A 16127-nucleotide genomic window follows, 5' to 3' on the forward strand; every position below is an offset into this window, starting at 1 on the left:
TCCATTTGCCTAAGTTAATACCAGCCTTATTTATAATAGCCAGAAGCTGGAAAGAACCCAGATGTCCCTCTTTCTTTCTTTCTTTCTTTCTTTCTTTCTTTCTTCCTTCCTTCCTTCCTTCCTTTCTTTCTTCCTTCCTTTTTCTCTTTTCTTTCCTTCTCTCCTCTTCTCTTCTCTTCTCTTCTCTCTCCCTCTCTCTATCTCTCTCTCTTTAACTGTTTTTAGGGCCCTGGGCTGGCCCATCTGGAGGGACCACTACCACCTATTTTTTACAATTATGTTTTATTGAGCCTCCCACCAAAACTATTTTCATCTTGTGTCCTGGGTCATGAAGATGGTCTGTCTGGACTGACCATCACCACCTAGTATTGTTCCTTATAGGCTGGTTATTCCTTCCAAAAGTTAACCTCCTGCCTCATGACATTATCAGGTTTTCTGATAATGTAGACTGGGACTGAGGGGAAACCATGCACTTTTATTAAGGCAATTTCAAAATTACAAACATCCCTGAAACAGGAAAAATGTCTCTCATCATAATCTACTAATGTCATAGCTCAGCTTAGAGTTGAGGCATACAGGACTGATGGGCTGGGACATTTCTAAGTGGTATACATGTTAGAAACACTTTCTGATTCTAAGGCTTATTTTAATTAAATTTATGTTCAAATAGATAATACAAACATGAGGCCCAGCATTCAAGATGCAAGGACTTATATAGTCAGAGATTTAGGGGGCAAGAAACGTGAGGGAACAAGCCCGGAGAAATCCACAGAGCAGGGACTGGTGTTGGTCCACGGGTACAAAGATACTTTGGTATTATGTCTTGTCAGTAAGAAGATTCTTGTTTTCCCAGTGCCTAGATTAAATCCAAGCCACTGCACCTTATGGTAGTGAGGTCATCCTGGAGTAGAACTCGTCTGCACAGTTCTTTTTCTCCCTGTTTTTCCTCTATCCTTACTTCATGTTATCTAAAACTATTTCAAAACAAGAAACATGCCGGACAATAAGAGCAAAAGATTTCAAGGGGTGGCAACAGGAAACATAAAAAGGGAGATTGAAAAACAAAACAAAACAAAACAAAAACGGTCTGGCAGCAGAGCAGTTTTCCATAGGTTCTGCCGCTGCAGCAAGAATTTTATGCAAACAAGCCCTTACAGGTGCATCACTGGCGGATTTTGCTTGTAGAAGGAACAGTTTAGAATTTGTTGGAATAAATGAGAATTTTTATTTGTAATTTCAGCGTTGAGAACCGCCCCACCCCCAGCATCGTTTCTACCTTGAGCCCCTCCCCTACCTAACCAGCTCACTTCAGTGGGCGGTGGGTTTAGTGAGGAACGTGTAAAAACACTAGAATTCTTTGCTATCCTTCCGCCCGGTAAGGCGGCCGCTTTTTCTTCTGACGCCACAGCGTGAAAACCGCATGCATTTCGAAATGGAAAGACATGTCTAAGAAGGAAGCTAAAACCGACATTTGGTAATCGCCTGCTTGCGGGTGCTTGGCGCGGTTTTCCCTAGTTCGGGATCAGAACCTAAGTGTCGCAGTGTGCGCCACAGTAGTATCACTCCGCTTCCCTAAGCCGGAACTCCTTAAATAACTCTAGCTCCTCCCTCTGCGGGCCTCCGTAATGACGTAGCCGCGCCTAGTGCGTCCCGGCGGATGTAGGTAGCTATGTAGTCGCTTCGTGAGGGACCGGAGAGAGGAGTGGGTACCGAAAGGTGACAGTAATTTGCTAGTCATGGCCCTTCATCTTGTCCTACATCCCAAGCTCCCGGCAAGCCCCTAAATTACAGTCGCCGCCATTGCCTCTGCTCCCTGCGGCGGACTGCCGACGGCGTTTGCCTGCCTCCTTTCTGTGTGGGAAGGCGCCGCCGGAGAGAACGCACCTAAGAAAACTGCCTTGGATTCAAGCAGAACAGGTCAGTAAGAAGGAGGGCATTGCTTGGGGTTGTGGTTGCGGGTTCCATGATTGGTGCGGGATTGGTGACCTGATTTTAGGGGGCGAGTGTTGGGAAGACAGACTAGGGAGGATGAGAAAAAGCTATCTACGTTTCCAGAAACTCGCTTCATCACGTTTGGGAAGGGAGATGGATGCAATGGCATCATCTACTGGGGAGATGGCGTACTTGTCAGAGAAAGGACTACCACCACTGATGAACGCAGTTGTCTGAGGAGCCTTGAGAATCAGGAAGGAGATACACAAAGGGGTTATAGATGTGGGAACATTAAATCTTGTGTTGGGTGTATTCGAAGATTGCACATTCTTATCTGACCATTAATTAACCATATCTTACTCAGTGCGATTTCATTTGATTTGGGGCTATCACACATTCATTTGTGTGGATAGATTTTGTGCCAAGTTTGCATTTCTCCACGTTTCAGGGCGGCAGATCAAAAGGGGAGGGGAGAAGATAAACAAAACTGACCTGATTTCTGTACTGTGGGAGAAAGCTGCAAGACTAGGTAGGGTTCTAGAATAATTTCTACATCTCCTCTTTTCCAGCCTTCCAGAAATGCCCTCCGCGTTACCCCAACTATGTTGCAGAATGTGATAGGTTTGTGTGGGTGGGTGGGGGATAATCATAAGAATGTGTAAGAAAATTGAAAATGATACTTTTCATTATTTCCCCAGCTTCCTGTTATTGTCAGGCGTTTCATCCCTACTGCTACCAGTACGACCAACTGTGCAGAGATGATTTAGTTGTCCCTTCATGGAAATGATCAGGCTTTAAGAATATAGCAGAGGAACGTGGAGATTTGGGGGTGTCATGGGGGGATGACAAAAAGAAAGGGAATCAGAGAATTCTTTACCAAACAAGTATCTGTATCCAGCAAGCATTTATTCCGTAATTACTGTTTCCTAAATTATACTCAGTAGTGCTGTTCTCATGTTTGTGGATTTCCATTGATAGACACATCCGGAGGGTTGTATAACTTGGCTGTTGTGAATGTTTGTAAAATAACTGAATGTGAAGCTAGGAGATAATGAGAAGGCAATTGTCCAGATTCGAGGATTAGTGTGAAGACAGACAAGGATCACTGAGACTAGAATGTCACACCCTTCTGTTTTGTCAGTTTCTCGATGACCTCTAGCTGGTCTGTGGATTCACTTAGGAGTCTTGGTCTAACTCTAGAGATAGATGCAGGATGGGAACATCTTCCTTTAATCCCCTCTTTCCTGTCCTGCTCTAACACTTCATTATCAACCGATTTTTCAACTAAGGGATTACCGAAACAGTCACTCAAGAAGACAATGGAGGGCCCCAAGGGAGGAGGAGGAAGAGGAGGAGGAACAGCTTTGAAGCTGGTTAATGGAAGGAGAGGAAGACCAGGAAGGGAAAAGCTAGACAAGCTTCTCTGAGAAGGCAAGAATAAGGGCCAGGAACCAAGGTCTGTATCCCAAGAGCTGAGTTTCTCTGTCCTCTTTATCTATCTATAGGTTTGCCAGATCTGCTGCAGGGCTTGTCGCCAGTGGAAACAGAGAAAGGAGGAAACAATCCCTTGGCAAGAGCGCAGGTTAGTATGAACGTGGGGACTCCTCGAGTAAGACCTATAGTATGGAACAGTAAAGATTTGGTTGGCTCCAGCCTAGGTCAGCAGATAGCCTCGGAATTTTGCAGCCTCTCGTGTCCATCCAGCTTTCCTATTCTTTCTGCCCTTATTGGTGTCTGCAAAGACAAATTGGTAGCACATGAAGGTATAGACAGTGGGTGAACTGAAAGGAGGAGTTGGCTCCTTGTCTCCTTCTTCCCCATAGAGCACTGAATTTCCATACTTAACTATGTCTCTGTGCTTATCAGCATGAGAAGAAAGCAAATTGGAAGAGACTTAAAGCCCCATTTCCTTCCTCCACCCCTAGGTCCAACTTCAGTGACAGATCTGATGGCCTTGGAGTGGCTGAAGACCACCACCCTCCACAGGCCTGCGCCCCAGCACAGCTATCCTTTATCTTGAGTGAGCTTCCTCAACATGCTGTCTATATGATTGGCAGAAACTGTAGTTGGAAAGGGGCTGAATGACTACTGGACTTTATATGAAAACACCTACTTGGGGCTGACTTTCGGGCAAGGCTGAGACAGGGGCATATTTATATTAAGCTTTGCCTTTCTCTCGAACCATGATTGGCTCTAAAACTAAAAGGAAAGCTAGAGAAGAGTCTGGGGCTTCCTCAAAACCTGGAACCAATAGCCCTGCCAATGCTAAAGGAAAAGCCAAGAATCAGACCACTAAAGCCGTTAAGGCAGAACCAAAAGAAGAATGGGGGAACCAGGCTGAGGCTAGGGATGAAGCAGTGGCCAGGACACAGCCAGCCATTTCCACTGAGCCCAAGACTGTGACCTGGAAAGTAAAAAAAAAGAAAGATAAGACTAATGCTAGAGTCATGGCTCAGGCTAAGACAGAACTCCCGGCAGGGCCTGCTTTAGTGCCTCACACCAAGTCAGATGCTCTGCCTACATCTGTGGTCATTACTGTAACCAAGTCTGAAGTCAAGATTGACACTGGAATTGAGGCATCTCTCAAGGGCGCTGCCAAGGCTACTGATAAGCGCAGTATTAAGCAGAAGCCTGAGATAAAGAAAGAGGTCTGTGTCAAATCCAGGGCTGGGGACAAAGCTAAAGAGGTCTGTGTCAAATCCAGTGCTGGAGACAAAGCTAAAGAGGTCTGTGTCAAATCCAGGGCTGGGGACAAAGCTAAAGAGGTCTGTGTCAAATCCAGGGCTGGGGACAAAGCTAGTATTGTCATCAACACCACTGATGAGGATGAAGATTATGTGTGTTCCTGGTTTTGGACTGGAGAAGAGCCTAGTGTAGGGTCCTGGTTCTGGCCTAAAGAAGAAAATCCTCTTCAAGTTTATCAGCCCCCACCAAAGGTTGAAGAAGAACCTGAACCCCCAGATACATTCGACTATGCTTTAAAAAAAAAAGCTGCAGCATGGTTAAGGGGCAGGTTTATTGTCCTGGTCCCCATTGAGGAACCGCAGCCATCTTTACCTCCAGATGGGAACTGGACTCTGGTTGCAACCTTAATTGAAACTCCCCTGGGTATTCGACCTTTGACCAAGATCCCACCTTATGGGGGACCTTACTTCCAGACTTTAGCCGATTTAAAAAACCAAATCCGGGAAAAAGAGAAGTATGGACCCAATCCAAATACCTGCCGCTGTAAATCCCGCACCTTTAGTTTAGAGCCTGTTGACTTTGATAAGCTCGTTGCCCTACTTAAGTTAACGAGGGATCCGTTTATTCATGAGATAGCTACAATGATAATGGGGATCAGTCCTGCTTACCCATTTACTCAAGATATTGTTCACGATGTTGGTATTACTGTTATGATTGAAAATTTTGTCAATAATCCAAATGCTAAGAAATACCCTAGAACTTTAAATATAAATGCCAACCCTGATGCCCCCGAAGAAGTGAAAGAGACCGAAGCACATGTAAATAAAGTTTGTAGGGACATACTCTGTTGTCCTTTGAACTGCTCTGTGCAAGTGGAGGAGCTAAAGCTGTTAGTGAGCTTGAGTGTGAAATTTGATTATCACCACGTGGTTATCTATTATGTTCGTTATTTCATCTCACTGTTAAACAAAGGAAGTGTCAAAATCAAGTTTCAGATTTTAAGAGTCCTTTTGTGCTTGTCAAAAAATCAAGCGAATACAAGAGAACTGATCAGTGCTGAAGTAATGTCCTCACTGGTCGCTCTCTTTCACAAGAATGAGTCAAAAGCTAATATTCTTCATATCATTGAAATATTTGAGAATATAAATTTCCAATTCAAAAAAAGGGCAAAACTGTTTACTAAGGAAATGTTCACTAAATCTGAACTTATTTCCATATTCCGGGAGGCAAAAGAGTTTGACCAGAAACTCCAAGACTTAACAGACCACAGTGACCCTGATGTGAGAGATAAAGTTATCCGATTAATACTCAAACTCTGAATAGCTGTATATTCTCACAAAGCCTTGAACATTTTTGTCTTTCCAATATAAATCGAATGCTTATTATAATTATAAATTTGATAACTTATGCTCTCTGTGTTGAGGGAGGCCATTTTATGGATGCTAGTCATCTTGAAAGATTGAATACTTGCTGGTTTTTATTGTGCTATATAATATAAATTAAGGTATTTTGGTATTTCTGTAATGTAACCCAGTACTGAACCTATTCGTTCTAAATAAGCTATATTTCTGTGCATTATATTGATATAAGTGTATTTTCGTATTCCATTTACGTGTTTTTAATAAAGTTGCATGCTAAACACAATGAAAACATTGTTCCAGTTCTTTAGTTGAAATGTAGTCAGAGATGAACAATGTAAATATAGCCAAAATTGTCGTCTGTCCATTTACTGATGGTGGGGGTTGGCACAAACAAACAGGTTCACAAATTGGCAGATCTTTCAGTTTCACCATGTTCAGGGAATACAGTCAACCAGTCTGTGACCAAGAAGACAGGACTATGCTTCTGGCTGCTGGAAGTTGTAGATGCCAGGTTTTCAATGGAGGAACAATACTGAATCCGGACAGACTTAGGAGGAGGAGCGTACAGATGCCTTCACGTCACTCTTGAGTCCAAGAACTTGTGCTTAGCTTGCACATCAGCTGTCCCACTAGGATCCCCTGAAGTTTTTTATCCCAGAGAGATTTTCTGGTTCTCAGCCTATTCAGTTCAATTATGGTCAGTTGTGGGAAGTGCACTTCTAAAGGGACACAGGCACACTGTTTCCTTATTAGCCCCCTCCCTATCCAAGAATGTCAGATTTACTACATCCAATGAGGTTTTCTAAGTCTCAGAGAAGCGCTTGGGATCACCTACAGAAACTGATACTGATATCACCTCTTCTACTTGCGTGCTTGCTGGTTCTCATCCTTGCTTTTTTGTTTTAGCCAATACTTTTGGTAATTTGTATGTACTCTTGATTGCAGCCTCTCCTTTGTTCTGATTCTTAAGTGTCAGAGCATGGCTGTATGTGTGACACACCCACAGAATATCAGAGTCCTTTAGGACTGCTTGGTTAGAAACAATCTCCATACTACCTCTCCTGCTTATTTTCACTTTACTGTTTGAAGCCCTGTTTATTCTACCTCAGCCTCCTGTTATAGAGCAAAGCTAGGCTCAGAGAAGAGGCTAATGGTGTAGAACAACAGGTTGGGATCTAATACCACCTTTGTCTCCTCTACTAACTACCCAGATCCTTTGTTGCTGTTTTTCTCAGTTTACTGCCCAGAATTGGGAATGACAGAATAACATATTATCTCTGGAAGAAGTGTGTGTGTGTGTGTGTGTGTGTGTGTTTTCATCCAGACAAACAGCTGAGATTGTGACCTACCTTTTGCAGATTTTTCATGCATTGAGAGAAGGTCTAAAAAATATCAACATGCTGGAATAGATTTTAAGTTTTAACAGCTAATCCTGGTTTAATTTCTATGGAGGTCAGATGTGAATTTATTTTTCATATTTCTAGTAATAAAAATGAATAATTTATCCATATTTGTAATTTAGGTGTGTGTGGGGGGGGGAGCAGTGGGTTTTTTTTCATGCAATGTACCACTTTAGAAGATTTTTGAAGTTCTGTGTAACTGTTTTTAATTCACAGATCTCCCCTAGCCTAGAATACCAGCTGTGAGCACTTCTCTCAGTGGAGATCTTCATAGTGCAATCGGACCAAATCCTCTGGAAACATTCTGTATCTCAAATGCCCCGTGGAGTACACTCTTACCCAGGTAATGGCTTCGAGTTTTCCAATAGCAGCTAAGGACGAGGGTGAGTTGGGGATTTGTATATAATGGTGCCAAAGCAAGAAATCAAATCTTCCTGCCTGAATGGTAATTTTAAGAGTCAAAATCATCTCCCATAGTTTCTGACATGTCATTATTTTGTACCCTTAAATTGTTCCCACAGTTGGGCTATCAGTCGGAGTCCCCAGTTTCCTCCTAGTGAAACTTAATAACCATTTATTAGCTTTCCCCCCATAATCTCCCTAGCCTTTTATAGCAATAATTCTACTCTCAACTTGTTTAAGTCCAACCTTTTCTGGCTGTATGTATGTGGAGATGATAAGGCATTGCCTTTCTGTCGCTGGTTTATTTCACATAACATAGTAATCTCCAGTTCTAGTATTGTTAGGAATGGCAGAATAGCATGCTTTTGTGACTGAATAATATTTTCTTCTGTATTTGAAATATGACTTTATCCATTCATCCGATTTTTGGATACGTAGGTTCCGCCCCTTCCTTCTTAACTATTGTGAATTACGGTCCTGCGTTGAGTATGGGAGTACAGACTGCTCCTCAGCTGTAGTGTAGATGTATTGCTCTTTTGCTGATTTAATTTACTCTGGAAGTATATGGAATACTGGGATTCCTAGATCATATGGGCGTTTAGGATCCCCCATTACTGTTTTCCATAGTGCGAATATTCATTTGCATTCCCATGAGCAAAGTAAACTATTTTTTTTCTCCAGGGCCTTATAATAAGCACTTCTTAGTCTTTGGTAATAGCCATGCTTGTGGGTATAAGGTGGCTTCTCATTGTGTTTGTAATTATTGCTAAAAGGAAATGGGGTGGAGTGTTTTTTCATATCTCTGTTGTCCATTTATTTATCTATCATATTTTGGTAAATACCTATTCAATTATATTATTAATTTTTAAATGTAATTATTGGGACACTTTTCTAATGAGTTTTTGCAGCTCCTGATATAGTCCAGATATCCAACCCCTACCAGATGTATGAATTGCAAGTATTTCTACCATTTATTAGACGGTCTTGTCTGTTTCTGCACTCTGGGGTCTCCTTTACTGTGCAGAAACTTTAGTTTGATGTGACCCCATTTTATTTTTTGCTTTTATTTCTTGAGCTTTTATGATTCTGTCAAAAATTCCCGGTTAGTTCCAATGCCCTAAAACATCTTCTAAAGTTTACTTTGAGTAGTTTCATAGTTTTAGGTCTTACATTTAATTCTTTAATACATTTTGTTTTTTTTTTTTAAATAACTGGTAGAAGATAGTTGATTTTTATAATTTTTAAGATATTCTTCTGCCTTGGCTATCAATTTCCCAGCATCTTTTTTTTTTTGTGGTTTTTCAAGACAGGGTTTCTCTGTGTAGCCCTGGCTGTCCTGGAACTCACTTTGTAGACCAGGCTGGCCTTGAAGTCAGAAATCCACCTGTCTCTGCCTCCCGAGTTCTGGGATTAAAGGCGTGTGCCACCACCACCCGGCTCCCAGCATCATTTTTTACAAAAACTGTCCTTTTTCTATTATGTCTTCATAGCAACTTCGTTGGAAAACAGCTGATTGTATATGCATAGGCTTATTTCTAGATCATTACTTGCAGTAGGTCTGGGTGTACATTTTATGTCATGCCAAACTATTTTTTAAAAATCACTTTAGCTTTGCAATTAGCTTTGAAGTCAGGAAATACAGCGCCTGCCTCCTACTTTGTTCTTTTATTCAGCATATATTTGGTTTCTTCGAGGTTTTTGTGCGTCTGGGTGAGATCCCAGTGTAGCCCTGAGCCTTTTTCAAGGTAAGCTTTTAAGTACAAAGACCATGCCCTGGGTAGGCATATTTCAGTTAACAAGAGCAGTTAGTCAGAAAGCAAGGGTAATACATATAGAGACTTTCCCAGAACTATGGACTTTGCTGGACTTGGCTTTTGTTTTAATTTTGGCTGGTGATGCTGTCTCCATGCTGAGTTTTGTGGGCTGAATGGTATTTCCAACATGGAGTCAGTTGTGCTAAGCATCCTACTAAGGTTTGGAGCCCTATTACATTCTCCACAAGTCTTAGTGAATATGTCAAATCATGGACTCACCCTGCTCTAAAGAAGTATAGTTGATCCTAAGGACCATTAAGTTTACTGAACTGATACATAATTGGTCGTATTGTTTAAGATGCAAGGGCCTGCCATTAATCTGATCAGAATGAGAATTCAAGGTTCAGCCAGTGCTGGTAATGGAATAGTTAGCCAGGGGATCAAGAGGACAGACACTGGGACCAATTTGACTTATGTCATTGTCTCTTTCTCTTTCTGAGATTTTTTCCAACATGGCAAGATTTATTTCTATTTATTCCATATTAAGTAGCATAGAAAGGACCGGTTTTTCCATAAGCCATACATAGTCTTCCTTTGTATGTCCAGTCTCAGAAGAGAACACTTGGTCTGAGCAACTCAGAAAGTTTGTGGACCCCTGCTGTGTAGCCTGGTCAAGGTCAGTCATCAGAGTCCCACCAGTTATTTCCTGGAGAATAATCTTTCCCTCTGGTGTCCTTCATCTACCTGTGGGTTTGAGCTGTCCATTTTTTTTTTATCTACCATGGAATCTCAGGCAGCACTGGGTCGGGTATGTCTTCGGAATATCAATAGGTCCCACTGGTCTTAGGGCTATTTGTTAGACAACCAGGTCAACAGCCCAGCAGTAGAAGACAGTACTTCATAGGGGAAAACAAATAGCCACTCGCAGGGCTGTTTGGTATATATACAGGTCTGTATATATGGTGGTGGACTTTCTTTTCCTCATCTGAGAGCTTGGGTTAGATCTGTATTGCTCTCTGGGCTGAGGTACCTGTCTTGGACCCAGATCTTTTCAGTTAAAGTAAGTACTGCAGCTTCCACATTCTTAGTTCCATCTTTCATCTTGTGACAGTCACGGATGAGCATCTGCAGGTTGTCATCAGGCAAGAAGGTATTGATAGCGTGATTTTCTTAAAACTATATTCTAGGGTGAGGCAGGAATAGGGCCTGATAGGGGTTCACACAGGCACTAGACAGCTAAGCATTCTGGTGTTCCTCAGAGGAGGGTCTCAGCCACATCCTGGGGGTACTCTGAGCATAAGATCCTAATTCAGAGTTAACTTTTTTGCTTGTTTGTTTTTTTCCATTAGACCAACAGCAACCACCACTGCTCTTAAGACAGGTGGACCATCCTGTGGCTGCATTGTTCAACCATTTGAACAGGTATGTTACAGGGCGTTTCCATGGACCCAAAGTTTGGGTTAAAACCTCTTTTATCTTTTGTTTCATGGACAGATGATAAGGTTTTGAGATATCTGGGAGTGTTAGAGCTAGACCCAAAGTCAGAATTGCTTATAAAGCCTCAAATGTTATGTGTTTAATCTCGGTCCAGATTAGGGCTCCGTGCCCCCAGGTTGTGCTGGTGTATAGAGACATTGCCTCTGGTATCCAAAAGCAGCAATAGGAGTTGGGGTCTGAAGGATGGCAGCAGTCCTTTTGCCTCCTCTCAGCTGGTAGCCAAGATAGGCAGACGCTAATATACAAAGCTAGGCTTTCTCTGCTGATTTCTGTAAGCCAAGGTTTGTAACTCTTCACAGCAGTCCCTCAGCAGCCCTTTTATAATCTGTTTTCCCAGGAAACCTCTGATAGAAGGGCAAGAATTCAGCTCTTAGTCTCTCATCAAACAGGGGTGGCAAAATTTTAAGTCTTCAGGGACAACTGTCCAGGTATATTGCCTGCTTTACTCTCCCTCTGGGTCTGTCATTTAAAAGCAAATATGGGTTGACTCACCTCTGCCAATGAGAGACCAAAGAATGCATCTCTCAGGTCCAAGACAGTATATATCTGTTTCTCTGGAGAAATCTGACTCAGGAAAATGAGAGGTCCCAGGTTTCTTCACAGGTAGGCAAGGTATATTCCAGGGTGACTGACAGAACACCAAGATGCCTGTCTTTCCACCCAGGCAATACAGAGGCAGTTTCCCCTTTTTGTTTCCAAGGTCCCTGGATATTGTTTAATCTGAATGGTTCTGAGATTGATCCCTGGTGTCTTGAGGTCTGGTCTCTGGGGATCTCCATGGAACCTCCAGAAATTGTGTAGAGTAACCACTAGAGAAGACTGGGCTTTAAGCCACTAGGATGTCTTTATTAGCTGACAGGCAACTGCACTGGGTATTTAGGATCCCAGTATAACACTGGGTGGTTAAGAACACAGGGTTCTCCTGCACGCCCTTTGAGTTCAGTTCTGAGCACTTTGTCGCCACCTTCTGGCCATGACTGGCATTGCATGTTACTTACACACACAAAAAAAGCCATTCAAATCTCAGCTCTCAGTCACTTGGAGTCAGCACCTACATTTTTCTTTTCAAGAACTCTACTTTTTTTAAGTTTAATTTTGAACTGAAGAGAAAAAAAGTTTTATAGTGACTTGTCTACTGAATATAGAATATTTTGTGAACAGGATGGGTCTTTAAGAGGAAAGTAATTGTTCTTTCCTGCTTTGGCTGTCTGTTTCTAAAAGTAGGGAGTTGAAGTTTCATGCTGTTGTACTGTATTCTTCTCATGTTAGAGCCCTTGATACTTCCTTTATATATTTTATATATCTTGACACTTAATGTTATATTTCTTGTGGGATAGCATGGACCTTCCTGGCTTCTTTTGGTGCTTTGATTTAAAGTCTTTTTGTATACTTAGAAGTGAGGTAGATTTTTGATAAGGAACAAGTATAGTAACTATAAACTCGTATAGTAGCTCTTGTCTTTTGATTGGATCATTGAATTTTCGTATGTTCAAGGCAGTGCTGACAAGGTAAGCCTTTGGTGCAGCCATTTTATGACTTGCTTTCTATTTTCGTTGTGGTTCCTCTCTTTTTCCATCACGGTGTTGCTCTATAGTTGGGATTTATTCAGTTTTTAATTCCTTGTTTATTTTTGTTCTGTATGCATTTTTTTATTTGCGGATAGCTTGAGACTTAAAACATAGTGATTATAAGAAGGTATTTTTCAGTAGTGTCAATTTAGCATGGCCATGATGGTGACAATGGAAACCGCAGAGCACGAGCAAGAGGAATTCATGTGAAAACTACACTTAGGTTCCAGTTTTCCATTTTCAATTTTTGATATAGCATTTGATATTTTTCTATATTGTCTATCCCTAGCACGTATGGTTATCTTTTAAATCATTTTCTTTTACTGGAGATACACATTATTTATTTACCATTCTTACAGATTAGAGCATTTTGAATTCATTTTTATAATTTGATACTGGGTTTTTTGTTTCCAGTTTTTAAAATTAAATTTTCACACACGTACTTACTGTGTACTAACTACGCCCCACCCTCTCTTTCTACTAACCCTGTGTACCACTCCACTTCCTTAGAAATCTTTCGAACGTTTATGTCTACTAGTTTTATTTTGTGACTCACTAAGTTTAATCAGCATCATCTGTGTGACCATGGGTGTGGAGCTATCTGCTGGACCCTAGTGGGCTTCTTGGTCACCATACAACTGGAGACAGTGACTCCACTTCTCGCAGAGTCTATCAGCGAGCCCCTCACTCACCCGTGACTGATTCTGAGGGCTAGTCTTGTGTAGGTACCAGTTCAGGTAAACACAGTTGTTTCCATTCATGACTACAATGGTTGTGCTGAACCTAGAGGATGACATTTCACAGTCCTGTACCTTATCTGCTATTTCTTACTGCTACCCAGTTCATCTTCCAAAATGTTCTCTGAGTCTTAGAAGGTATGAGGTAAATGTCTTATTTAGGGCTGGTCCCTCAAATGTCACTTTACTCTGCAAAGAGAACCGTTTGTGATTAAGGCTGATGATATTTTTTACTACAGGTATAAACATGCCTATTTAGAAGGCAATGTGATTCTGTATCAATTTAGTTAAATAACAGTAATAAGTTCCTACCTTAGACATATGACGTCCTCGGGTATGGGTTCTTAATTGGATTTAGTATACAGGGCATGCCCTCCTATACATGGGCCTCAGATCCAATCATAAGGAATCATAATGTTTTATGCCTTCCCATAATCTCATTTTGCTCATAAATGTTTCTTTTTCTGTCCAGATTGAAGAAATTCTGTAGCATTTCTTGTGTGGTGGGTCTGGCGGAAATACATCTTCTCACCTTATGTTTGTGTCAGGGGCCAGCCCTGGCGGGGAGTGGGGGGGTTCTTTTTTGAGGCAGTGGAGGGGGAACAGTGTTGGTGGAGGGTAAGACTTTGTCTTACGAAATAGTTAGGGTTGCTATTAATAATAATAAAAAGTATAATAATAAAAAGTTTACTTACCTAAGTCTTACGTTAATCTGCTACTGTAGCTGATGCAGTCTCTGGCACTTAGCATATCTTCCTTGAACAGCAAAGGATTAAATAAATAGCCTTTGTACTATCTCAGCAAGAGCTGCTCAGCTCTAACTTTCAGCCTGCTAGTCTCAGGAAGAAAAAAGGGACACTTAAAATGATTATAACCCATGGAAGGAGTTACAGAGACAAAGTTTGGAGCTAAGACAAAAGGATGGACTACCCAGAGGCTGCCCCACCCGGGGGTCCATCCCATAATTAGCCACCAAACACAGACACCATTGCATACACTAGCAAGATTTTGCTGAAAGGACCCTGATATAGCTGTCTCTTGTGAGACTATGCCAGTGCCTGGCAAACACAGAAGTGGATGCTCACAGTCAGCTATAGGATGGATCACAGGGCTCCCCAATGGAGGAGCTAGAGAAAGTACCCAAGGAGCTAAAGGGATCTGCAACCCTATAGGTGGAACAACAATATGAACTAACCAGTACCCCCAGAGCTCGTGTCTCTAGCTGCATATGTAGCAGAAGATGGCCTACTTGGCCATCATTGGGAAGAGAGGCCCCTTGTTCTATTAAACTTTATATGCCCCAGTACAGGGGAACGGTAGGGCCAGGAAGCGGGAGTGAGTGGGTAGGGGAGCCAGGCAGGGGGAGAATATAGGGAACTTTTGGGATAGCATTTGAAATGTAAATGAAGAAAATAGCTAATAAAAAATTTTAAAAAAAGAAAAATAAGAAAAATGATTATAGCATTTATTACTAAGTTGTAAAGTTTCCTATGAAAGCTAACTAAGGGCAAAGGCAGAAAGATCCTAAGCAGGGAAGAGGAAAAGTTCTCTAAGGGGCAAAAATTCTAGGAAAGGAAAAGATTCTTCCAGGAGGGGAAAAGAGAAACAATTCTACTCTAAGTGGGGAAAGGCAAAAAATTCTTCTCTCTCTCCTTTGTCTTCAGTACTTATACATCTTTCAGAATACATGATCTCATGTTACAGTGTTCATCACAAGGTCACACAGAAAATCAAATCATAAATTGAAATAGAAGTTTACAACAGAGAATGTTGACATGCATATCCGTTAGGAGTAATTATCTGGCTAAGCATCCATCACCTGTCACAGCTCCACAGGTTCACTGAAGGGTTAAAACCATAACTAAGTTATTCGTGAAGTTTTGTCTAGATAAACCGAGTCAATATTTTATTTTCTGTCCTAGCACCTATAATAAATGGTTAGTTTCCTTTTTATGCCCTTTGGTTAATTGTTTTGCAACCCCTTGGAATGTGCTGTGAGTAGGAGAAAGTCTGCTTACCAAGAGCAGTTAACTGGGGACACTCGGGAGACTGGCAGAGTTCTCATTGCAGTTTTGACTATCAGAAAAGGACTAATAACAGTCCCAGTATAAAAGAGTTTAATAATCACTGATAAAATTTTAGGAATTCCCTACCATGCGTGGTGGCACACGCCTTTAATCTCAGCACTTGGGAGGCAGAGGCAGGCGGATTTCTGAGTTCGAGGCCAGCCTGGTCTACAGAGTAAGTTCCAGGACAGTCAGGGCTACACAGAGAAACCCTGTCTCGAAAAACCAAAACAAAAAAAAATTAGGAATTCTTATAGGATCATCATTAAAACTTAAGAAGTCATCTATTTGTCTATATAGCATCACTACAAGACAGTACATCTTCATGGATCTGCTCCAAAGGGGTGTGCTATTATTTAGTGATATATATATATACATATACACACACACACACATGTATGTATGTATAATAACAACAGGAAAAGCATATTAATAGCAGGAATCTTTCCTAAAATGAATCACTTACAGCCTTGCTTAAAAAGGGCATACCTTTCACAGATTATATAATAATCTTAAGCAGGACATCTCAGGAAGATCACATGCTAGTTATTAGCTTGTCCCATTATGGCTCCTGACATGTTTGGACATAACTTTAATCTCTCCTTCATTTCGAAGGATAGCTTAGCTAGGCTAGTAGTCTTGTTGACAGGTGTTTTGTTTTTTTGGTTTTGGTTTTGGTTTTTTGATTTTTTATAGACAGGGTTTCTCTGTGTAGCCCTGGCTGT

At 41.5% G+C, this 16127-nt stretch overlaps 2 protein-coding genes and 1 non-coding gene across 5 annotated transcripts in view; all 3 read left to right on the forward strand.

Annotated features, from left to right (window-relative positions):
* The first annotated feature begins 1630 nt into the window (after positions 1–1630).
* Positions 1631–6267, forward strand: Armcx5 (armadillo repeat containing, X-linked 5). The gene is made up of 4 exons (NM_001009575.5): positions 1631–1917; positions 2502–2553; positions 3438–3514; positions 3858–6267. Exon 4 carries the CDS (start codon positions 4116–4118, stop codon positions 5934–5936), a length of 1821 nt encoding a protein of 606 aa, NP_001009575.2. The 5' UTR covers positions 1631–1917; positions 2502–2553; positions 3438–3514; positions 3858–4115; the 3' UTR covers positions 5937–6267.
* Gprasp1 (G protein-coupled receptor associated sorting protein 1) overlaps positions 1631–16127 on the forward strand; it is a 60777-nt gene continuing 46280 nt past the window's right edge. For 2 of the 3 annotated variants that reach the window (NM_026081.5, NM_001004359.2), the window contains exons 1-4: positions 1631–1917; positions 3438–3514; positions 7595–7721; positions 10884–10956. The gene's annotated coding sequence lies outside the window, so the exon portion shown is untranslated. Of the gene's footprint in view, positions 1918–2380; positions 2462–3437; positions 3515–7594; positions 7722–10883; positions 10957–16127 lie in introns of all 3 variants that reach the window. The other variant, NM_001005385.1, reaches the window with a different exon arrangement.
* On the forward strand, positions 5655–5708 carry Mir7646 (microRNA 7646). Its single transcript, NR_106104.1, has one exon. It is a non-coding gene; the product is annotated as a microRNA 7646 (primary transcript).

The sequence above is a fragment of the Mus musculus genome, chromosome X, assembly GCF_000001635.26.
Source record: "Mus musculus strain C57BL/6J chromosome X, GRCm38.p6 C57BL/6J".
NCBI lineage: Eukaryota > Metazoa > Chordata > Mammalia > Rodentia > Muridae > Mus > Mus musculus.